The sequence below is a fragment of the Ranitomeya variabilis genome, chromosome 2, assembly GCF_051348905.1.
Source record: "Ranitomeya variabilis isolate aRanVar5 chromosome 2, aRanVar5.hap1, whole genome shotgun sequence".
NCBI classification, from domain to species: Eukaryota; Metazoa; Chordata; class Amphibia; order Anura; family Dendrobatidae; genus Ranitomeya; species Ranitomeya variabilis.
Window position 1 is genome coordinate 789,364,953 of NC_135233.1, and position 25,335 is coordinate 789,390,287.

The 25,335-nt window shown below is 42.5% G+C and overlaps 1 protein-coding gene across 1 annotated transcript in view; it reads right to left on the reverse strand.

The window, feature by feature from the left end:
- LOC143803957 (dynein axonemal heavy chain 5-like) overlaps positions 1–25,335 on the reverse strand; it is a 587,287-nt gene that overhangs the window by 224,022 nt on the left and 337,930 nt on the right. Inside the window, exons 51-60 of the mRNA XM_077281707.1 lie at positions 18,401–18,593; positions 16,656–16,879; positions 15,728–15,814; positions 15,383–15,490; positions 14,750–14,836; positions 14,272–14,336; positions 11,712–11,918; positions 8,134–8,284; positions 978–1,092; positions 782–880 (exon numbers count right to left, since the gene is read on the reverse strand). Of these exons, the coding sequence (XP_077137822.1) occupies positions 782–880; positions 978–1,092; positions 8,134–8,284; positions 11,712–11,918; positions 14,272–14,336; positions 14,750–14,836; positions 15,383–15,490; positions 15,728–15,814; positions 16,656–16,879; positions 18,401–18,593 (1,336 nt within the window). The remainder of the gene's footprint in view (positions 1–781; positions 881–977; positions 1,093–8,133; positions 8,285–11,711; positions 11,919–14,271; positions 14,337–14,749; positions 14,837–15,382; positions 15,491–15,727; positions 15,815–16,655; positions 16,880–18,400; positions 18,594–25,335) is intronic.

A 25,335-nucleotide genomic window follows, 5' to 3' on the forward strand; every position in this document is an offset into this window, starting at 1 on the left:
CTGACCCGTGGAAGCGCAAGCACAGCGCGAAACGGCCGTCATCTATCCCTGCTCACACCAGCTCCTATGTTCACTCCCCCGGCCATGAATTTTATTTGAAGATGGAATAAAGTGACGAATCTTGGACCGGTGAGCGCCTTCCTTCTTTGTTGTTGTATATGGATTGGACTTATATGTTATTTTCGGGAGAGCACCTGGAATCACAATGTACGGCTGGTCAATAATTGGATACTGAGTGACACCTAAGTCCTGGTCTCAGAAGAACCTCTTAATTCTGAGTCGGTGCCGTTCTGTATTTTCCTTTTTGTTTTTTTATATATATAAAAGGTGGTGGGTCTTTATTTGGCAAATTTCACAAGTCAAATGACAAATTGTTGAAACCTGTGGGTATCTTCAAATTTCGTAAAATTTGATTTGAATTCAAACAAGCAAGATTGTGAATGGATAGTTAAATGAAAATAGATTATAAAAAGTTATTTAACTTAGAAGAAGAAGCAAAGTTTCTTAACTTTATATATATATATATATATATATATATATATATATATATATATACCGTATATATATGGACACAGATAGAAGAGAGACCCTGTAACAGAAGCTGCTTGTTGCTTTGAAGGTGGTCGTGAGCCCCCCTTACCTTTTAGGCCCCTATGCAGCTGCACAGGTTGCACCAGAACTATGCTCGCCGCTGCATATGTAAATATGTTTGTTTTTTTTAAATAAATTATTATAACTCTTGACTTAAAGTAAAAAGCCTAAGAAATGGTAATGTAATTACCTTGTCTGTGAACGATATTTTGTTCCAGTAATTCTTGGAGTTCTTTGGCCTTTGAAGATCCTGAAAACACCATTCTTTTGAGCAATGTGCGTGTCCGGTCTGAAGAAAAACAATACAAATAAATTTAGGTTTATAAAATTAATTGATCATTCTAAAATATATATATATATATTTTTTATATAAATCCACCATATACCTTGTGTAGAAATGAAGTCATTCATTAATGCGGTCTTCCCACACCCTGGAGGTCCAGCTAATAAGACATGTTGGAATCCCATGCTGGCAAACTCTAAGAAAGTGCGCACTATAACCTATAAAACACAAATAAAATAGATCTAAAATTTAAAATGAAGTTGTTCATGCCTTTTTCCAAATGCTGGTGATTTTTTTGTTAACTGAAAACACCTAAATAAAATGGTTCATGCCTTGTTCTCCTTGTCTTGTGATATCATCCTGGTGCCTTCTGCTTTGTGTATCTACTCCACATTGCCCATTGTAGCGAAAATGATGCCAATAAAAATTTCCATAAATCCCACAATTGCTTTGGTAAAAAAATCAATCTGTCCTTTAACCCCTTCACCCCCAAGGGTGGTTTGCACGTTAATGACGAGGCCAATTTTTACAATTCTGACCACTGTCCCTTTATGAGGTTATAACTCTGGAACGCTTCAGCGGATCCTGGTGATTCTGACACTGTTTTCTCGTGACATATTGTACTTCATGATAGTGGTAAAATTTCTTTGATATTACCTGCGTTTATTTGTGAAAAAAATGGAAATTTGGCAAAAAATTTTAAAATTTCGCAATTTTCCAACTTTGAATTTTTATGCAATTAAATCACAGAGATATGTCACACAAAATACTTAATAAGTAACATTTCCACATGTCTACTTTACATCAGCACAATTTTGAAACCAAAATTGTTTTTTGTTAGGGAGTTATAAGGGTTAAAAGTTGACCAGCAATTTCTCATTTTTACAACACCATATTTTTTTAGGGACCACATCTCATTTGAAGTCATTTTGAGGGGTCTATATGATAGAAAATACCCAAGTGTGACACCATTCTAAAAACTGAACCCCTCAAGGTGCTCAAAACCACATTCAAGAAGTTTATTAACCCTTTAGGTGTTTCACAGGAATTTTTTGAATGTTTAAATAAAAATGAACATTTAACTTTTTTTCACAAAAAATTTACTTCAGCTCCAATATGTTTTATTTTACCAAGGGTAACAGGAGAAAATGGACCCCAAAAGATGTTATACAATTTGTCCTGAGTATGCCGATACCCCATATGTGGGGGTAAACCACTGTTTGGGCGCATGACAGAGCTTGGAAGCGAAGGAGCGTCATTTGACTTTTCAATGCAAAATTGACTGGAATTGAGAAGGGACGCCATGTTGGTTTGGAGAGCCCATGATGTGCCTAAACATTGAAACTCCCCACAAGTGACACCATTTTGGAAAGTAGACCCCCTAAGGAAATTATCTAGAGGTGTGTTGAGCACTTTGACCCACCAAGTGCTTCACAGAAGTTTATAATGCAGAACCGTAAAAATAAAAAATCATATTTGTTCACAAAAATTATGTTTTCACCCCCATTTTTTTATTTTCCCAAGGGTAAGAGAAGAAATTGGACCCCAAAAGTTGTTGCACAATTTGTCCTGAGTACGCTGATACCCCATATGTGGGGGTAAACCACTGTTTGGGCGCATGGGAGAGCTCGGAAGGGAAGGAGCACCGTTTGACTTTTCAATGCAAAATTGACAGGAATTGAGATGGGACACCATGTTGCGTTTGGAGAGCCACTGATGTGCCTAAACATAGAAACCCCCCACAAGTGACACCATTTTGGAAAGTAGACCCCATAAGGAACTTATCTAGAGGTGTGGTGAGCACTTTGACCCACCAAGTGCTTCACAGAAATTATTTTTTAGCCCCCAGTTTTGTATTTTCCCGAGTGTAACAGGAGAAATTGGACCCCAAAAGTTGTTGCCCAATTTGTCCTGAATATGCTGATACCCCATATGTGGGGGGAACCACTGTTTGGGCGCATGGGAGGGCTCGGAAGGGATGGAGTGCCATTTGGAATGCAGACTTAGATGGAATGGTCTGCAGGCGTCACATTGCGTTTGCAGAGCCCCTAATGTACCTAAACAGTAGAAACCCCCCACAAGTGACACCATTTTGGAAAGTAGACCCCCTAAGGAACTCATCTAGATGTGTTGTGAGAGCTTAGAACCCCCAAGTGTTTCACTACAGTTTATAACGCAGAGCCGTGAAAATAAAAAATATTTTTTTTTCCACAAAAATTATTTTTTAGCCAGCAGTTTTGTATTTTTCCAAGGGTAACAGGAGAAATTGGACCCTAAATATTGTTGTCCAATTTGTCCTGAGTACGCTGATACCTGATATGTGGGGGGGAACCACCGTTTGAGCGCATGGCAGAGCTCGGAAGGGAAGGAGCATCATTTGGAATGCAGACTTAGATGGATTGGTCTGCAGGCGTCACATTGCATTTGCAGAGCCCCTAATGTACCTAAACAGCAGAAACCCCCCACAAGTGACCCAATATTGGAAACTAGACCCCCCAAGGAACTTATCTAGTTGTGTTGTGAGAACTTTGAACCCCCAAGTGTTTCACTACAGTTTATAACGCAGAGCCGTGAAAATAAAAAAACAATTTTCAAAAAAAACTAATTATTTTTCTAGCCCGCAGTTTTGTATTTTCCCAAGGGTAACAGGAGAAATTGGACCCCAAAAGTTGTTCTGCAATGTTTCCTGAGTACGCTGATACCCCATATGTTGGGGTAAACCCCTGTTTGGGCGCACGGGAGAGCTCGGAAGGGAAGGAGCACTGTTTTACCTTTTCAACGCAGAATTGGCTGGAATTGAGATCGGACGCCATGTCACGTTTCGAGAGCCCCTGATGTGCCTAAACAGTGGAAATCCCCCAATTATAACTGAAACCCTAATCCAAACACACCCCTAACCCTAATCCCAACGGTAACCCTAACCACACCTCTAACCCAGACACACCCCTAACCCTAATCCCAACCCTATTGCCAACCGTAAATGTAATCCAAACCCTTACCCTAACTTTAGCCCCAACCCTAATCCTAACTTTAGCCCCAACCCTAACTGTAGCCTTAACCCTAGCCCCAACACTAACCCTAGCCCTAATCCTAGCCCTAACCCTAACCCTAGCCCTAACCCTAGCCCTAACCCTAACCCTAGCCCTAACCATAACCCTAGCCCTAACCCTAACCCTAGCCCTCACCCTAGCCCTAACCCTAATGGGAAAATGGAAATAAATACATTTTTTAAATTTTTTATTTTTTCCCTAACTAAGGGGGTGATGAAAGGGGGGTTGGATTTACTTTTATAGCGGGTTTTTTAGCGGATTTTTATGATTGGCAGCCGTCACACACTGAAAGACGCTTTTTATTGCGAAAAATATTTTTTGCGTTACCACATTTTGAGAGCTATAATTTTTCCATATTTGAGTCCACAGAGTCATGTGAGGTCTTGTTTTTTGCGGGACGAGTTGACGTTTTTATTGGTAACATGTTCGGGCACGGGAGATTTTTTGATCGCTTTTTATTCTGATTTTTGTGAGACAGAATGACCAAAAACCAGCTATTCATGAATTTCTTTTCAGGGAGGCATTTATACCGTTCCGCGTTTGGTAAAATTGATAAAGCCGTTTTATTCTTCGGGTCAGTACGATTACAGCGATACCTCATTTATATCATTTTTTTATGTTTTGGCGCTTTTATACGATAAAAACTATTTTATAGAAAAAATAATTATTTTTGCATCGCTTTATTCTGAGGACTATAACTTTTTTATTTTTTCGCTGATGATGCTGTATGGCAGCTCATTTTTTGCGGAACAAGATGATGTTTTCAGCGGTACCATGGTTATTTATATCCATCTTTTTGATCGCGTGTTATTCCTCTTTTTGTTTGGCGGTATGAGAATAAAGCGTTGTTTTTTGCCTCGTTTTTTTTTTTTTTTTTTTTTTACGGTGTTCACTGAAGGGGTTAACTAGTGATATAGTTTTATAGGTGGGGTCGTTACGGATGCGGTGATACTAAATATGTGTACTTTAATTGTTTGATTTTTTTTTATTTAGATAAAGAAATGTTTTTATGGGAATAATTTTTTTTTTTTCTTTATTTAGGAATTTTTTTTTTCTATTTTTTTTACACATGTGGAAATTTTTATTTTTACTTTTTTACTTTGTCCCAGGGGGGGACATCACAGATCGCTGATCTGACAGTTTGCACAGCACTCTGTCAGATCACCGATCTGAGTTCCAGCGCTGCAGGCTTACCAAGCGCCTGCTCTGAGCAGGCACTTGGTAAGCCACCTCCCTCCCTGCAGGACCCGGATGCTGCGGGCATTTTGGATCCGGGCCTGCTGCAGGAGGAGGTAAGAGGTGAGAGGTAATAGACCCTCGCAGAAACGCGATCACATCCAGGTAAGCCCGCAGGGAGCCCCCTCCCTGCGCGATGCTTCCCTGTACCGCCGGCACACCGCGATCATGTTTGATCGCGGTGTGCCGGGGGTTAATGTGCCGGGGGCGGTCCGTTACCGCTCCTGGCACATAGTGCCGGATGTCAGCTGCGATAGGCAGCTGACACCCGGCCGCGATAAGGCCGCGCTCCCCCCGTGAGCGCGGCCGATCGCGCTGGACGTACTATTCCGTCCTTGGGAATTAGGGCCCACCCCACATGGACGGAATAGTACGTCCAATGGCAGAAAGGGGTTAAAGGGAATGTGCCACCAGTTTTCTTGTAGTTTTTTATTTTTTTTGTGAAATTAAGCTTGAAATAGTACTTAAAATATATTAATGCAACTAGATTGTGGCCCGATTCTAACGCATCGGGTATTCTAGAATATGCATGTCCCCGTAGTATATGGACAATGATGATTCCGACTGTGCCCGTCGCTGATTGGTCGAGGTAACCTGGCGGCCTCGACCAATCAGAGATGCAGGATTTCCATTATGACATCATCGTCGCCATGCTGTGCCCGTCGCTGATTGGTCGAGGCCGCCAGGCCTCGACCAATCAGAGACGCAGGATTTCTACATCGATACTGTGTCCGTCGCTGATTGGTCGAGGCCCAGGCAGCCTCGACCAATCAGCAAATGAATAAACGGGACAGACAGACAGACAGAAAAACCCTTAGACAATTATATATATAGATGTTTGCACTGTTTGCAAACTTTTCTATATGAAAAATATTATATATTTTTTTTACAAATATATATAATTACCACTAGGGGGAGCATTTTCCGTTTTAGACCTCAAGCAGCTATAGTGAGACTTACCAGGTTTACTGTTAGCTGGAAAATTGGGGCAGTAATGGCTAACATAACCATTTCCCTCCCCTTTTGGGTGGTCTAATATCCCTGGGGCAGAATGAAGAGTAGCATCACAGGGCAGCGCCATTTTGTGTGTGACTGCCCTGTGATCTGCTATCACCAGCAGTTGCTGCATCGGAAGCACAGCTTGTTTACAGAGGAGCAAAAGATAGTGGACTCAGTAGCATCATGGACCGGAGGAAGAGTGAAGACATCTGGTGTGTATGGAGCAGAGCTGTTGGCAGGTGCTGTAATTCATCCCTCAGTAAAATAAGATAAGGAGCTGCAGGTCTGCAGTAAATGGCCGCATTCTGGAGAGGGTGAGAGAGACATATTTAGTCTGGCTGAGAGACACATGGAGAATGATGGGAGAGAGATATGCAGCGCCCCAGAGTCCTGGTCGTTGCAATACTGTGGCTCCGCCACTATGGGGAGCTATGGTGCGTCTGATGGCACTGAAGGAGTTCATCTGATCAGGTATCACAGACACCAATACATTTCACAGTCGGGCCTCCGGGGGGAGCTAAGGGTTCTATTCACTAGGCCACTCCCCACCATAGTGGGTAAACTGGGGGTCAGGCAGGAAGTTAGAGGAGAAAGCTGACTGGGTTGGAACCAGGCAACACCTTGTGGCAGAGGGTGTTGTGGGGGAAGATACAGTAGGGTCTCTGTCAGGGGTGGGATCCTGACAGAGGCTTGGCAACTTGAACGAACGTAACGGGACCGTGCCTGCTCCGGGTAGCGGCGGTGCCCAAGGAAGGATTAGAAGCGAGATAGATTATGCTGAGTGAGAAACGAGATCACGCAAAAGGAGAAATACCAGTAGGAGTCGTGCTGTAAGACCGAGGCAACATCCTACTGAGGCGCACTACCGGTGGCCGGAACGCCGAGGGAGTATCATAACATTCAGCTTCAAACAATACTCCAAACAGCGGCAGGACAGTCAGTCTAAGGCGGGCTGTCTAACTTAAATCACCTATGCAGTCTTGGGGGGCAACTTGTGGAGAGGGGCGACTCTATGGTCCCGGAAGAGCTCCGAGCCTACCCGTCAAACGGGTTCCGTCCCAACCAGAACACCAGGGAGGGACGGAGGATTAGCAGAACATCATCTAATCGAGTTGTGAGGGAACTTAAGAAACAGACACAACAGTTGTGGGGACTTTCTGTAAGCACAGCAGGGAAGGACCACAACACCTAGCGCTAGAAGGAAGGCACAGATTTCCACCTGCTAGGAGAACTCCGGAGGGGCCATTGGGCCGGCCGGACTTGCGCAGCCTGGTTATCCGGATTCCGGACTGAGGACCCAGAGATCTTCAGTAAAGAGGTAAAGAGACTGCAACCTGGTGTCCTCGTTATTTACTGCACCGCACCACCACAGCCTCACCACCACCATCCACAACCACCTTTCACTGGACGCCCCTCGGCAGGGTCACGGACCGGGTCTAGCCACCGTGACAACCCCAGAGCAGAGACTCAGAGGCCCGGTACCGGGTACCCCTCGGCCCTGCGGCAGTGGGGGCGCTTCAGATACATATGTAGTATGCCGAGGGCTCCATGAAAATGGCAGCAGAACACTCCCACTACTGTGAATTGTGGAGAGGTGTGCCCATTTCACAGCAGTGACATCTCCATTATAATAGATAGGGTCGGCGTCCATCTGTTATCTCCTATGACTATGGGGTGCCGTATTATGACATTGAAAGTGTCGTGCTGCTATTGTGAAAGCAAGATGTCAGCCCCCAGTGCCTTCTTTAAACGCCTATAACACACAAAAAATGTTTCAAATGCAATCAAAACTTGGTTATAACAGCACGTTATGCCACATTACATTGATTTATTAATGATCTACAAATGCGGAGCCTTCCCTTTAGGTCAAGCATCAAACTTGACATTGTTTGCACATTTTCACAAATATAGAAATATGTTCTCTTTGTCCCTCAAATAGGATTTTACTTTCCTACTTGTTTTGCCACAACTCACCGTGTCTTGGGTTTCAATGAATGTTTCTCCCATGATGTCTGTGTTCCCAACATATGTGATATCTGGTAAGCGTGACTGCCATGTATCCCATTCTCCTGACTCATCAAGAAAATAATCAAATACCGAAATCTCCTGGTCATCATCTGGCAAACTACACAAAAAGACAAACAGGTCAGCAACTCCTCAATTGAGTGACCTTCATGACTGACTACAATCTTCCGTTGGGCCTCATTCGAATGTATGTTTTCACTTGTACATGGATAAAGGGGACCAATTTTGATCAGTGTTTGGGATCAGATTTTGGTCAGTTTGTCAGTTTTTACCATCAGTGTTTCAGTAGTTTTTCTCAAATGCAAAAAACTGATGCCTTTTTCTCATAGCAAACAAACACACAATGAAAGATTTGAACAGCACACTGATGGCATTCAAGTTGCGTTCTAGTGACGTCCAAATTATTCACAGCCTCATATTTGAAAGTGTGATTTTTATCCATCACTCATGTCAAAATCAGACTTTTTTTTTGTTTTATTTTGCAGACATTTGACCTGAAAAAAGACCTTGGACATGTGAACAGACACCTCTCTATATATAATTGTCTAAGGGGCACTTCCGTCTGTTTGTCTGTCTGTCACGGAAATCTCGCATCGCTGATTGGTCTCGCCAGTTGCCTGTCCTGGCTGCCACGACCAATCAGCGACGGCCACAGTCTGGCCGAGAATTAGTCCCTCCCTACTTCCGTCCAGTCAGTGCCCGGCGCCCGCTCCATACTCCCGTCCAGTCAGCGCTCACACAGGGTTAATGGCAGCGTTAACGGACAGCGTTATGCCGCAGTGTAACGCACTCCGTTAACGTTGCTATTAACCCTGTGTGACCAACTTTTTACTATTGATGATGCCTATGCATCAATAGTAAAAAAATCTAATGTTAAAAATTATGAAAAAACAAAAAACCTGCTATTTTCACCTTTCGTCGTCTGCCGATGCGCGCGCGGCTGCCGCCAGCTTCCGTTCCGTTCGCGAGACCACTAAGTCATCTGGGTAATTTCGCAATGCATCTCTGGGAACGGAAGCTGGCGGCAGCAGCGCGCGCATCGGGACAGCTTCGCTGGACGCCGGAGGGTGAGTAAATAACTATTTTTTATTGTAATTATTTTTTTAACAGGGATATGGTGCCCACACTGCTATATACTACGTGGACTGTGTTATATACTGCGTGGCTGCTATATACTACGTGGGCAGTGTTATATACTGCGCGGGCTGTGTTATATACTGCATGGGCTGTGCTATATATTACGTGGCCAGTGTTATATACTGCGTGGCTGCTATATACTACGTCGGCTATGTTATATACTGCATGGCCTGTGCTATATACTGTGTTGTTGTGAATTCCGCTCTTGGGCTCCCTCCGGTGGTTGTAAGTGGCACTTTTGTGAGTTCTGCTCTTGGGCTCCCTCCGGTGGTTTTAAGTGGTACGGCTGCTCCTTGGATCTAGTAGTCAGCAGCTGCTTCCACTGATTGTCTTTCTGGCTCGGCTATTTAGCCTGGTTTTATCCTTCAGCCAGTGCCAGTTGTCAATGGTTCCTACTTGGATTCACATCTCTGCTTGGATTTCCCTGATATTCTGACCCGTTCAGCAAAGATAAGTCCTTGCTTTGTTCTTTTGCAGTCCACTTGTTGTGGACTTAATCGTTCTGCACTTTCTATGTTTTTTCTAGTCCAGCTTGTCAGTATGGATTTATTCAGTTAAGCTGGAAGCTCTGGGAAGCAGATTTACCCTCCACACCTTTAGTCAGGTGTGGAGATTTTTGTAAACTCTCTGGTGGATTTTTCTAGTTTTTAATACTGACCGCACAGTATTCTGTTCTGTTCTATCTATCTAGCTAGACTGGCCTCCTTTGCTACATCTTGGTTTCATTCTGCGTATGTCATTTCCCTCTCCACTCACAGTCAATATTTGTGGAGGGCTGTTCTATCCTTTGGGGATTTTCTCTGAGGCAAGATAGCTTTCCTGTTTCTATCTTTAGGAGTAGTTAGTCCTCTGGCTGTGACGAGGTGTCTAGGGAGTGACAGGAACATCCCACGGCTACTTCTAGTGTTGTGTTAAGCTCAGGAACTGCGGTCAGTACAGATACCACCTCCTCCAGAGCACTTCCCATGACGCTCCTAAACCACCAGTTCATAACACTGTGTGGCCTGTGTTATATACTGCATGGGCTGTGTTATATACTGTGTGGGCTGTGCTATATATTACGTGGGCTGTGTTATATACTGCGTGGCTGCTATATACTATGTGGGCAGTGTTATATACTACGTGGGCAGTGTTATATACTGCATGGGCTGTGATATATAATGTGTGGGCTGTGTTATATACTGCGTAGCCCCTGTTATATACTGCGTGGCCTGTGTTATATACTGCGTGGGCTGTGTATATACTGCGTGGGCTGTGCTATATATTACATGGGCTGTGTTATATACTGCGTGGCTGCTATATACTATGTTGGCAGTGTTATAAACTATGTGGGCAGTGTTATATACTGCGTGGGCTGTGCTATATACTGTGTGGGCTGTGTTATATACTGCGTGGCCACTGTTATATACTGCGTGGCCACTGTTATATACTGCGTGGCCTGTGTTATATACTGCGTGGCCTGTGTTATATACTGCGTGGGCTGTTTTATATACTGTGTGGCCTGTGTTATATACTGCATGGCTGTGTTATATACTGTGTGGGCTGTGCTATACATTACGTGGGCTGTGTTTTATATTGCATGGGTTGTGTTATATACTGCGTGGGCTATTATGTACTGCATGGGCTGTGTTATATACTGCGTGGGCTGTGTTATACACTGTGTGGGCTGTGTTATATACTGCGTGGGCTGTGCTATATATTACGTGGGCTGTGTTATATACTGCATGGGCTGTGTTATATACTGCGTGGGCTGTGATATATACTGCGTGGGCTGTGTTATATACTGCGTGGGCTGTGTTATATACTGCGTGGCCTGTGTTATATACTGCGTGGCCTGTGCTATACATTACGTGGGCTGTGTTATATATTACGTGACTGTGTTATATACTGCGTGGCTGCTATATACTACGTGGCTCCTATATAAAACGTGGCCTGTGCTATATACTATGTGGCTGCTATATACATATATACAGTACATATTCTAGAATACCCGATGCGTTAGAATCGGGCCACCATGTAGTTGAATATAATTAGTATGAGTTCTAGCTGTGAAAAACACAGAACAATGACTTGAAACATGGACATCTGAATTAGGCCTTGCAGTGATTGCTAAAATATTGTCAGTATCTTGCTAAAAGGCAACAAACAGACTTTGTAAAGCCTGTGCGGGAGATTTCCCCAAAGATAAGTGCTATCCACCACTGACTACAAGCTGGAAATGATACATGAAGAAGTGTCAATTCTGCACTGAAAAATGCATAATAATAAATGGAAAGATATGTTTGTGGTTTGCTTGACATTTTATTTTCAATATTGGATGGAATATTAGATATTGATAATATAATATTATGACAGGTATAAATGATATCTGAGGCATAAATTACACTTACACTGATGTGTAGACCTTTAGAAGATCACTGAACTTCTTCCTGTCTGAATATTCAATAAGTGATCCTACCGACCAGATAAGGCAGAAGATAAAAAGTCTCTCAATATGCAGCTGTCCGCCAATACTCTGGGCCTTATCATTAAGCAGGACGGTCAATAAGTTGGTAAAAGAATGAAACAAGCCGACTTCTGTTACTGGAACAATTGCCCTTATGAATAAATATAAATACATTTGTAAATATATTGCTCTTTTTTATAGGGTCTATTTTATAGGGTTAGGAGGAATGTAAAATGTATTGAGCCACGCAGGCTAAAAATGAATCTAAATTCAATAAAAATTTCCATTTTTTTAGTGACATGAAACACTAATCTAAGGCATTTTACAGCAAAACATTATATATCAACATATTTAATGGTTAAATTATAACAATATAAGTATGCATTTTTTATAAGTATATATAGAACTTTTTCATGGATAAAATGTAGATATATTTCTGTGTATGTGACGCCCCAGGGTCCTGGTCGTCACAGTGGCATTGCTTTCCCCTTGGGGAGAGTGATGTCACGCTTGGAAGTGATGAAGGATATCTTTCACCAGGTAATCAAATACACACAACATGTTCATGCTCCAGGCCAGAAGGGGGAGCTCTAAACCTGGTTTAGGGTGAACTCCCCTATAAATACATTCTGGTCTGGAGGGGAGAGTTCAGTTAGTGCCAGACAGCAGTCTGAGACAGACAGAGGAGAGTGCAGACAGACATAGAGTGTCAGAAGGTCTGAAGGGGCCCTGTAGTCTGAGGTACTACAGCCCTTGGAGAAAGAGAACAGAAAGGAAAAGAACAGCTTGTGGAAAGTGTGCAGGAGAGAAAAGGCACAGGAGAGTGATACCAGCAGAGCAGAGCAGTGAATTAGCTACCTCCCTGGCTGGCGCAGATTCCGGTAGCCGGAAGACCATGGCCGTGCTGAACTCTAAGTGACATAGCTGAAACCGGCAGGACAGCTAAACTTCAAGTTACCTGTCCGCCTTTACACCCAGGAGACACAGTGATACATATAAAGCCCGGGTCGTGATAGAGACTCTATAAAAAAGGCCTGCTTCACCTGTCATACGGGTTGTGTCCTAACCTTTATGGGGGACAGAGAGGAACTGTGAGGACCTTATCAGAAGCCATAGGCAGTAAGGGACTACAATACCACCGCGTTTTGAGGAAGGCTTTCATCTCCACCTGGTGAAGGAGACTCTGGATTTGCTTCCAAGCCAGCTGGACCCTGCCTGTCCTGAGATCTGGTGCCCTGGACTGCGGTTGCCTGAAGCTTCAGTAAACCAGGTAAAGAGACTGCAAACCTGTGTCGGTCTTCACGGCACTTCTCACCATCTTCACTTACTCACCGGGAGCCCTGGGGACATACTTCACCTGTGGGAAGTTATACCATCTAGCTGCCATACCATCTCCCCAGAGGACCCTTTTAAGCAGCGTCGGTCCCTACTGAACGAATATCACAGGTGGCGTCACGAACATAAACTTTAAACAATGTTCCTTTTACATAGGTGCCAAGGGCCACGGACCTGGTCGCCGCCGTGACACGTCCGCTTAAGTACTGGACCCGGTACAGAGTGCCCCACGGCCCTGGCGTTCCATGTATCCAGAGAGGTTTAAGTTGCATATCATTGTTTGTCGCTGATGTTTCTCTTTGATCTTTAATTTTCCAAACCTGCTTTCTCTGACATGTTTATTTAGCTGCAGGTTCAGAGCTCAGTGAGTGTTCCCTGTGATGTCACATCAGTGTCTGAACGTACTGCTGCAACTACTGCCCTATTTTCTAGGCAGAGCCACACTAACACTGCTGTTACTGCTGAGCACTGGCAGGGTGTGGGGGTTTAGCTTTTATATAGCTGAGAATAGTGTTCTCTTTGCAATACACTTGTGTTTTGCTGCAGTGAGCATGTAGGTAATTTGCTCTCTGCTGGGAGCCATGGGTTCCCTTTTATAGAAACTCCAACAGACAGTCCCTAGCTGCCAGTTGTTATTTCTGCTAGACTTGGCTGTCTGTTACTTGGCTCTTGTGTGCTGTTTTGTATTTCGGTGTTCTGACTCTGGCTTGATTTTTGACCACCCAATTGCCTCCTAACTTTGTCCTTGATGTGATTTCTCAGCTTGTACCCTGCTTGTTATCCCTTCCTGCCTCTGGTTTGCTCCTCTGGAAAGCAGCCCTTCCATGGAATCAATCTAATGTACCCCGTTGTAAGACCATATCCTGGGACAGTGGTTAAAGAGTGAAGGTCAGTATTCCTCTAGAATCTGCCAGACACAGTTGCTTGTGCCAAGTCTTTCCGAGGTAGCCTTTTTGAGTCTTTGGCCTTTGATAGATGAAACAAAAGTATGTATACTGCTGACCTCTTCTCTCAATGTTCTAGCTTGGGTCTATAGGTCTCTTTTTCTCCTCCTCTCTATTTAGCTAACCATTTGTGGAATCATACTGTCCACATGGGGTTTTTGAGGATTACACTTTGATCCAGATTATAGCATATGTGTAAAATGTTTCAAAACTAAGTTACTTTACTTGGTATCATGAAGAACAAGATTGAAGATGGGGTCCAAAGTCCGGTAGAAAGCTTTTGAAAGAACCTAAAGAGAGAATATTTAAGTATTAAAAATACAAGTGCACATAAAATAATAATGCATTCATGGAGAAGTGATATACAAGCATATATCTGTGTATGAAAGTAAAAAGAAAAAAGCTTTGTTAATACTGTTTTACTATCAGGAATGCAAGCATTTTTCCTGGATTTTTTTTGTTATGAAGAATAGATTTCAAAAGTGACAACAGGATGTGAAGATACATTGAATGTCACTTTTTCAGTTACCTTCTCAGAAACCGATGGTAGACTAACAAGGTCCACACACACTGCAAGATTATCATGACTCTGCGTTCCTATGCACGTGATAATCTTGAAGTCTGTATATCTTAGAAGATGGCCATTTTTAAAATTTAAGCTTAAACATAAAAACCAATGTGTTGTAATTCTCATTAAACTTACAGCATTTTCTTGTTGGTTTCTTCCATCTAGCCAAATTTTAGACAGGGGTCTCCACCCAAGTGCTTCACCTTCAATATATAACACCCCCTAAAATATAATAAGTAATAAAATATAAGCAATTTTCTTGAAAGGATAACCACAATTTTAATTTTTATTTCATAAATGAATAGTACATACAGTATGAAAATAAGCAATTTTGTAAAATATCTTGTCAGAGAAATTCGCTTCTTTTTCTGCCAGAGTTGATCATGATTATCAAAATTTTCAATTCTGCGGCAAAATCTGTATTCTGTGAAGACAGACTTTCCCATTACTGAGATAGGAGATGACAGTTACCAGAGACAGAGCTACTCCCTCTCATATCTAGATAGAATCTCATTAGTAGCAGCTGCCATCTTTCATCACGGTAATGGGAAAGTCTGTCTTCACTGACTACAGATTTTACCTCAGAATTGAACATTTCAACAATAATTGATAAATTGTGGCAGAGAAAGAAGTACATTTTTCAGATAAGATATATTACAAAGTTGCTTATTTTTATGTGTACTATTGATTTATTAAATAAAAATTAAAATGATGATTGCGCTATAAGTTCATGAAAAGCTTTTATTAAATAACAATGGTTCCACTCACGGCTTTTGTCAAGGTTGTAGGTGAAGCGGTTTGCAAATCAGTTGTTTCAAAAATCAATTTCAGATTTTCTGGAAGTTCCAAGTAGTCACCATTATGAAGCTGTAAAACCTAAAAATAATATAAACCAATAATCATATCCTACAAGAGCAGTGACAGCAATATTTTTGCATTGTACCTGCATAGATGCCCAGCTGAACACATGGGACAAACAAAACTGGCATAAGACAACACATTTGAGAAGAAAGGAAGGAAAAAAAGACTAATTGAACAATTCCAAATCTGATATAATCACATAGAACTGTGAAGGATACCTTTATGTTTTATGTCTGGTAATATTGTACTCACATTCTCTGGTCCAAGTACACTGTTGAAGTTGTCAGCCCAGCTACTGTTCAGAGGGCCATCAAACCAAAGCCAAGAATTACAGTGATTCTAGAAATGGAAACATTTAGACATATAGATGTTTCAGTTAAAGGGAACCTGTCACCCCAAAATCGAAGGTGAGCTAAGCCCACCAGCATCAGGGGCTTATCTACAGCATTCTGTAATGCGGTAGATAAACCCCCAATGTAACCTGAAAGATGAGAAAAAGAGATTAGATTATACTCACCCAGGGGCGGTCCCGCTGTGGTCCGAGTCCGATAGGCATCGCGGTCCGGTCCGGGGCCTCCCATCTTCTTACGATGACGTCCTCTTCTTGTCTTCACGCTGCGGCTCCGGCGCAGGCATACTTATCTGCCCTGTTGAGGGCAGAGCAAAGTACTGCAGTGCGCAGGCGCCGGGAAATGTCAGAGAGGCCCAGCGCCTGCGCACTGCAGTAGTTTGCTCTGCCCTCAACAGGGCAGACAAAGTACGCCTGCGCCGGAGCCGTAGCGTTAAGACAAGAAGAGGACGTCATCGTAAGAAGATGGGAGGCCCCGGACCGGACCGCGACGCCTATCGGACCCGGACCACAGCGGGTGAGTATACTCTAACCTCTTTTTCTCATCTTTCAGGATACATCGGGGGCTTATCTATAGCATTCCAGAATGCTGTAGATAAGCCCCTAATGCTGGTGGGCTTAGCTTACTTTCAATTTTGGGGGTGACAGGTTCCCTTTAATTTAAGGGAATGAGGAAACGTAAACATATGAAAGACGACTAGTATCATTTTAATATTTAACATCTAATCAAATCCTTAGGCACATGGCACAGTCATATGACACCACATATTTATTTCGCCATACACCCCAGCATCAATTTTTGCTGTCTCCTAAATTGCAAAAAAAACTTACCCGAATTGCCTTCTTCCATAAATAGCTAATAACTCCATCCTGCCACATATGTGATGTGTTTTGACCACCAAACATCAGAGTCCTGTTGTCCACACTCAGAGGATGAACCTTCACAATTTTATGGGATGTTTCTCCACTAGAGACTTGTATATGATTAAGTGCCTGAATTAATACACTAATGCATGAACTTTTTCCAGAAGCGGGTGGTCCTGCAACTATTACACCTGTAATGATATAAAATAGATATGTACAAAATGGTATGGCATACAGTATATCCGAGGAGTTGTAATGCATTAAGCACACAAAGAAATAGTAAACTGTATCATACTGGGAAGATCTTCAAATCTGCATGACGAAATATAATCTTATATGTTTAGAGTTTGTTACATCACAGTTCAGACAAGCCAACTAAAAAGATAGATTTCTCTTTTCCAAGTAACAATGAATAAATGCTGCCATGTGCTGTAACTTCTGCTCATATATCTTGTGTGATAATATTCCAACTAAAAGCAATGCAAAACCTAAGATGGAACCATCACTACATGACTAATATGTTTTATAATCCTAATGACTGAGTATTTTTTTTATGAATACTGTCTAATTCTCAGATAGTGCAACTTTACACTAGACAGTCTTAAAATGCGTCGGATTTATGAATATGTTTTATGCTGTTTAATAAATGTTGAACATTTTAGGACCATCAAGTCTACGTTTACACTACATATTAGATGGCTAATTTTTGCCAAAAACTGTAGCCAAATTATGCTGCATTTTTTACTGTTACATGCTAAGCCACTCCTTTTTCTGAATGGCTAAGCCCCCTTGTCAGACAGGTGCAGTAAGTGTCTAAAACACATAATATGGGACAGCACGGTGGCTCAGTGGTTAGCTCTGCTGCTTTGCAGTGCTGGGGTCCTAGGTTCAAATCCCACCAAGGACAACATGTGTTAGGAATTTGTATGTTCTCCCCGTGTTTGTGTGGGTTTCCTCTGGGTTCTCCGGTTTCCTCCCACATATTGGTATTGAATTAAGATTTTGAGCCTCAATGGGGACAGTGATGACAATGTATGTAAAGCGCAGTGGAATTAGTGGTGCTATGTGAGTGAAATAAATAAACATGGTGCAAGTCATGTAAGACAGTTTCTTAAACAATTTTCATGAGAATTCTAGAACATTTAGATTGGTAAATATGTATTTTTGTTTTTCTAATTTCAGGAAAAATAGCCTAAAATATTCATGTAGAATACACATTTTCTTACACATCCTTCTAAAAATATGCGTTACACTCACTACTCTAAGTTGACGTATTACATATATTGAACACAGAACAGAACTGGCATAGAACTGGATCTTAGTCAGTTGCCAGGCTCTGATTTTAAGGAGGAGACTCACATGGCCCCATTCCATAAACCTGGGATATGCATACTGATTTGATGGCCAAACGGCTGTGACAGCTTAGGTGTCACTTTCATGTCATGTAGAATACATCTTGTAGGTCAGATAGCCCCATTGAGGCAAATATATCAAAGCTTCAACTGAAAATGAAGAACTGAAGAACCTAACTACAGTCCTAGAAATAAGATACTTATACATTTAATTATACAATTTCAAAGCCATATTGTTTTTATAATCATGTAATTAGATCATGTTTTTGCTGTCACACAATAATAATGATGTTCCATTAAGGTCCATTAAGTACACAAATCAAGATAAAAAAATCCTGCAGATATATTTGGCAAACCTACCAGAATTTACAAGAGATAAATTAAATAGTTGTTTGACTTTATTGAGCCACGGAGAATGGGGAAACAATTTACTTTCTTCTGATTTCAAGAAAATGGCTCTTTCGATTTCCTTTTGAAGAATCTGTCTGGTATCTGATGGGTCGTAAATTCCCGTAAACACGTCTCCAACAATTTGTTTAAACACCAAATAATTCTGTAAGTATATGAACAGTATTTTATCTATTTTGTTAAAAAAAAGTAAAGATTAAATGTATAAAATAAACTTTAACCTGTAATGTACTTATGCAGTCATAAAGTCCAAGAATGAAACAAATTATGATCTATTGTTTCTATAATAAAACCTTAGGCCGCAATATGACTATTTTATGCTAAAAGAAGTTCCATTTAAAGTGATTGTCCTTGATTGCAAAATTGAGCTTGATTCCCCCCAAACCTTCTCCACCTTTAGAAATAGTCCTACACTTATTTATGGGCTGTGTCTGGCATCGTAGCACATCTTTATTCACGTCAGTAGGGTTCAAACACTAGATACTGGGCAATGACAAGTGTGTTTCTGAAAAGAAAATTGCTCCTTCATCTTAATTCAAGGCAAATCTTTAAGAACTTGCAGAAGAGGAAAAGTATGATAAATGTTTTTTCAGTCTTTCTCAAGATCTTAAATTGCTTTAATTAGTTAGCATGGAAATAAGCTACTGACTTGCTATTTCTATCTGCTGTTATTCTTATGCAATAACAGCTTTAGTCTTTTATAGTGTAGAGCTTGTTTTCATTATGCTCGGCCACTAGACCCTGGCCGAGAGTGTGCAGCACTTACATTCCAGGATTCAACTCATAGCATTCCAATCAGCTCTCCCCAGATTGATTTCTATACAGCAGTTAGCTTTCACAGCAGGTCTCTTAATCTCTGCTCTCACTGAGATATGTGCTTGCTCAGATAACTTGCTATCTCTATCTGTATATTCAGGGATAGCAGTATAGACTCCAGAACAAACTACTGACAGCTGAATGCCTTATAGCAGAACTTGTGCTGAACTTTATAGTTCTACAAATATTTCAAGTCTATTCACCAGAACGGTCATTAAAAGAGGAGAGCCCCCCATGCTATAAACCAGAAAGGAAGGCAACTAAGGAAACTAAAATGCTCTGAGCTTCTTAAGAGGCAACTTGAGAATACTCCTTTAAGTATTTTTATACTCCATCTAGATACTGCATGATTTCTACTGGTGTTTTATGATATCGGAAGAACTTTGGTCTACTGCTGGGTCTACATATGGAAAAGGGGTTACTGTCAGTATTCCAGGTTTTCCAAGTTACCTTGTGAATGATTTTGCCCTTTGTTAAGATGGAGTTTGCTGTTTTTGTCTGCCCTACTTCCTGTTCATTTGTTTAAAACCCGGGTCAGGTGTCAGCCTCTTTGCTGGAGTATTCTGTTTCTGTTTCTCCTTCAGCTCAGCTGCTTGTTTGCTGTACTTCTACCTGTGGCTCTGGACATTCTCTGCCTATGTAAGTTACACTCTCAGTCTGTTGGCTTTGGAACTTAACCCTTGGTTCACTCCTCCGGGTAAGAACTCTGTTTTGGAACTTTGCTGCTGGACTTAGTCTGTGTTTGCTACTTAATCCTTATTTACTCCCCCCGGTGGGAGCTACTGGAAATTACACCAGTATAATACTTTAATGTGAACTTGTTCTGGACTTACCCGTGTTTATGCCACAACTGAGAGCAACTTGAGAACTTGTTCTGGACTTACCCGTGTTTATGCCACAAACTGAGATCAACTTGAGAACTTGTTTCTGGACTTACCCGTGTTCATGCCACACCTGGGATTAACCTGAGGACTTGTTTCTGGACTTCCCTGTGTTTACTACATACCCGGATTTGACTCTTTCTGCACCAACTGTGTTGTGGATCTGCACGTCACCCGTCACACTCACCTTGCCAAGGACTTTGTCCTAGGAACTCTTCTGATTTGCTGTATATGGTTAAGGGACTTGTTTCATTGCGGGTTATCAGTATATTGTTTTGTGTGTTATTGCTGTGTTACAAATACACTATTTGCACTAAAGAAACCCGTCTCTGTCTGTTCATTGTCCCACGCTACCAGAATCCTAGAGTTCCTACAATAGTATTACAGGATACTCCAGCCTAAAAAGGATTCTGCTGGGGCAATGACAGAGACACGGGTAGACAAGATGTTTGCTATGATTAACTCCTTGCAGCAGGAGGTGGCGGCTGTACAAAATAAGATTAGAGACATTGACTCCCGGGCTAACCACAATGCGCAGGTGTTTGGTCAGACTCTCCAAGATTTACGTACCTTGGTAGACGCTTAGGTTACACCACCTGTTCAGCATACACCACCCACCAGTATGCCTAAATTGCCTCCTTTCCGGTTTAATGGTGACCGAAGTCAATTTCGCGGGTTTGTTAATCAATGTATATTATTTTTTTGATGTACATGCTTCTTACTATCAGTCTGATAGATCTAAGGTACTATGTATTATTATGTTGTTGACATCACGGGCACTTGCTTGGGCAAATCCTATGGTTGAAAGTCGCGATGTCCGTCTAAATAATTTGGATGATTTTCTGGCAGCTATGGCGCAAATGTTTGATGATCCCAATCGCCGTGCCTCCGCTGAAAAATCCTTGCTTTCCTTACGCCAGGGGAAACATTCAGTCATAGAGTATATTACTGAATTTAAGAGGTTAGTAGTGGATACCAACTGGGATAACAATGCATTATTGCCAATTTTTAGAAAAGGGTTGTCCAGTACAATCAAGGATGAGCTAGCTCGCTCAGAGTCTCCACAGGAGTATGAGTTATTTTTACAACACTGTGTGCGTATTGATATCTGCCTAACTGAACGCAGACAAGAGAAATGGGCAGCTTTAAATCGCATCACTAATTTTACTCTTCCATCTAGGGAAACTACCAGCAAGAACCCGCGGGAAGCTGAGGAGGTGCCTAAGCAAGTGGACTCACTACAAAAACGTGAGAGTAATGAACGCCGTGAATATCGCTTTCGTGAACGCTTATGCTTTTACTGTGGTCAGTCGGATCATTTCCTTATTAATTATCCTAAATGTCCCAGGCGACCTAACAAGGTGTTGGCGGCAGTAGGGGATTATGACAATACGGACACTGAGTCAGAAGTTTCGGAGACCAGTTTACATCTAGATGCTGTGGTTCCCCTAACAGTGATGTCGACTTCCCCTAAAGATCAAGGGGAGAAATACTCACATTGTTCTCTTCCTATTCAGATTCTGTGGGAGGGACAGTGGATACCAAGTTCTGCTATGATAGACTCTGGAGCAGGTGGAAATTTCATTGATTCTTCTTTTGCCAGGGAACATGGTATTAAGACACAGCTAAGAGCCTCACCAGTCACCATGGAAATGGTGGATGGTTCTCCATTAGTTTCTGGGCCAGTAGACCGGGAGACGGTGCTTCTGAAGTGTAAGATAGAACCAGACCATCTGGAAACCCTATCATTTATGTTAATATCTTCTCCTCATTTTCCTGAAATTTTAGGAATTCCCTGGTTACGGTCACAGAATCCAAACATCAATTGGGAAACCAAGGAGATATCCTTCCTTCCGAAGTGTAGCCCTACCATCAGTCCAACGGTAACGGCTCCAGCTACCCAGAATTTGGAGGAAACGAAACAGGTATCTACTCTCCCTCTGGTTTACCAGGAATTTTCGGACATTTGTGACAAGAGGAAGGCAGACCAACTCCCTCCACACAGACCATATGACTGCCCCATAGAGCTGCTTCCTGGGGCAGCGATTCCTTTCGGCCATGTTTACCCGTTGGCAGCTCCAGAATTAAAGACATTACGGGAGTATATAGATGAGAATTTAGCCAAGGGGTTTATCCGACCATCTTCTTCACCAGCGGGCGCTCCCATATTCTATGTAAAGGAAACAGATGGCACTCTAAGACCGTGTATTGACTATCGGGAGCTAAACAAGGTAACCATCCGTAACAGGTACCCGTTGCCGTTAATTCCTGAATTGTTGGAGAGAGTTCGCCAAGCTAAAATATTCACCAAATTAGATCTTCGCGGGGCATATAATTTACTCCGTATACGTCCCGGAGATGAATGGAAGACAGCTTTCAGATGTCGTTATGGACATTTTTAATATTTAGTGATGCCATTCGGACTCTGTAACGCTCCTGCTGCTTTCCAACACTTAGCCAACGATATTTTCAGGGATTTACTGGATCAGTATGTAGTAATTTACCTGGATGACATCTTGATTTTCTCTGATTCCCTACAGGAACACCAGGAACATGTCAAGACCATGCTCAGACGTTTGAGAGATAACCATTTGTATATCAAACTCGAAAAGTGTGAATTTCATTGCTCCAAAATTCAATTTTTAGGCTATGCTATTTCTCCCCAGGGATTGAATATGGAGTCCAGCAAGATCCAGGCGATCATAGATTGGCCGGTACCAGGAAACGTTAAAGAGGTACAAAGATTCATTGGTTTTGCTAACTTTTATAGACGTTTTATCCGGAATTTTTTTTGGAAATTGTCCGTCCCATCACTCTCCTCACTAAGAAGGGGAAGAAGTTTGTATGGTCTTCGCAAGCCCAGTAAGCCTTTGATCGCCTAAAGGTTTGTTTTACCACTGCTCCGATATTGACGCACCCGGATCCTGCACTGCCGTTTGTCGCGGAGGTGGATGCTTCTGACTGTGCACTGGGAGCAATCCTCTCACAACGAACCGGAGATAAAGGTTTGCTGCACCCGTGTGCCTTCTTTTCTCGCAGGTTATCATCTGCTGAACTGAACTATGATATTGCAGATAAGGAACTTTTGGCAATCATTTCCGCCTTTAAGGAATGGAGACACCATTTGCAGGGAGCAACTCAACAGGTAGTAGTGCTCACAGATCACCGTAATTTGGAATTCCTCAAGTCTGCCAGATGTCTCTCTCCTCGACAGGCTAGGTGGAGTTTGTTCCTGAACCAGTTTGATTTTGTCATCTCGTACCGCCCAGGTTCACGTAATGGGAAAGCCGATGCACTATCCCGAATCCACACGATGGACTCCGTGCCTGGGACCCGTCTAAGACCATCTTGTCGGATGCCAATTTCATAGGAGTGCTCCAGGACCGGGACCTGTGGGAGGAGATCAAGCTGGCCTATGATGGTGACGTATTTCTTGCTGCCCCACCTGACAATGTGAATCTTGTCTTTCAGAATGGTGTATGGCTTAGAGATCGCTGTATTTATGTCCCTGAGGCTGTGAGACTTCGAATTCTCAAATTGGTCCATGACTCCGTATTGGCTGGTCATCGGGGGGTACAGAAGACGCAGGAATTTTTAAGTCGTTTTTTCTGGTGGCCTACCTGTTTGAAGGATGTAAATGACTATGCCCGCTCTTGTGAGGTTTGTGCCCGGTACAAAGTTCCTCGTGTTTCACCTACTGGCCTTCTTAAGCCACTACCCGTACCATCTCGTCCTTGGGGGTCTATTTTGATGGACTTTATTGTGGAGTTACCCACCTCTGGCGGTAAAAATACTATTCTGGTGGTAGTGGACCGTTTAACGAAGGCTGCTCATTTTATTCCTTGCACTGGTCTTCCCTTAGCTACAGAGACAGTGGATCTGGTTATCCAGAATGTTTTCCGGCTGCATGGGGTACCAGATGAGATCATCTCTGACCGGGGAATACAATTTACCTCTAGGTTTTGGAAAGGATTTTGTTCTGTACTCCACATTAATGTTTGCTTGTCTTCTGCATACCATCCTCAGACCAATGGGCAAACCGAACGAACCAATCAAACCTTGGAGCAATATCTACGCTGTTACGTCAGTCATTTGCAGGATGATTGGCTGAAGCTACTCCCGTTAGCGGAATTCTCGTATAACAACTCACAGAGCAGTTCCACGAAGGTAACGCCTTTTTTCGCCAATCTGCGATATCATCCAAATATTTTGCCTAGGTCTCCGGTTGCTACTTCGGTACCAGCAGTTCAAGACAGAGTGGTGGTGTTGCAACGTAATCTTGAAGTTTTGAAAGACTCCCTGACCGCAGCACAGGAGCGTTACAAGAAGTTGGCCGATAGATTCCGGAAACCGGCACCCATGTATAAGGTAGGAGACTCGGTTTGGTTGTCTACCAAGAATCTAAGATTGGGTGTTCCTTCGCAGAAGCTAGGGCAGAAGTTCATCGGTCCATTCAAGATCACCGGGATTGTGAGCTCTGTTGCTTGTCGGCTGAAGCTGCCTTGAACTCTAAAGGTACACCCAATATTTCATGTTTCTTTATTAAAACCAGTCTCTCTCAACACATTTCAGGGACGTATCATACCTCCTCCTCCACCAGAGTTGGTTGATGGCGAAGAACAATTTGTTGTACAGGACATTATCGATTCAAGACTTCATAGAAACCGACTTCAGTATCTGGTTAGATGGCAGGGTTACTCTCCTGAAAACGATTCTTGGGAACCAGTAAGTAACATCAATGCTCCCCTGAAGGTTGCTCAATTTCATCGTAGATACCCAGACAAGCCTGGCCCAGGATCGTCCTGAGGCCGTTTCTAGGGGGGGAGTAATGTCAGTATTCCAGGTTTTCCAAGTTACCTTGTGAATGATTTTGCCCTTTGTTAAGATGGAGTTTGCTGTTTTTGTCTGCCCTACTTCCTGTTCATTTGTTTAAAACCCGGGTCAGGTGTCAGCCTCTTTGCTGGAGGATTCTGCTTCTGTTTCTCCTTCAGCTCAGCTGCTTGTTTGCTGTACTTCAACTCGTGGCTCTGGACATTCTCTGCCTATGTAAGTTACACTCTCAGTCTGTTGGCATTGGAACTTAACCCTTGGTTCACTCCTCCGGGTAAGAACTCTGTTTTGGAACTTTGCTGCTGGACTTAGTCTGTGTTTGCTACTTAATCCTTATTTACTCCCCCCGGTGGGAGCTAC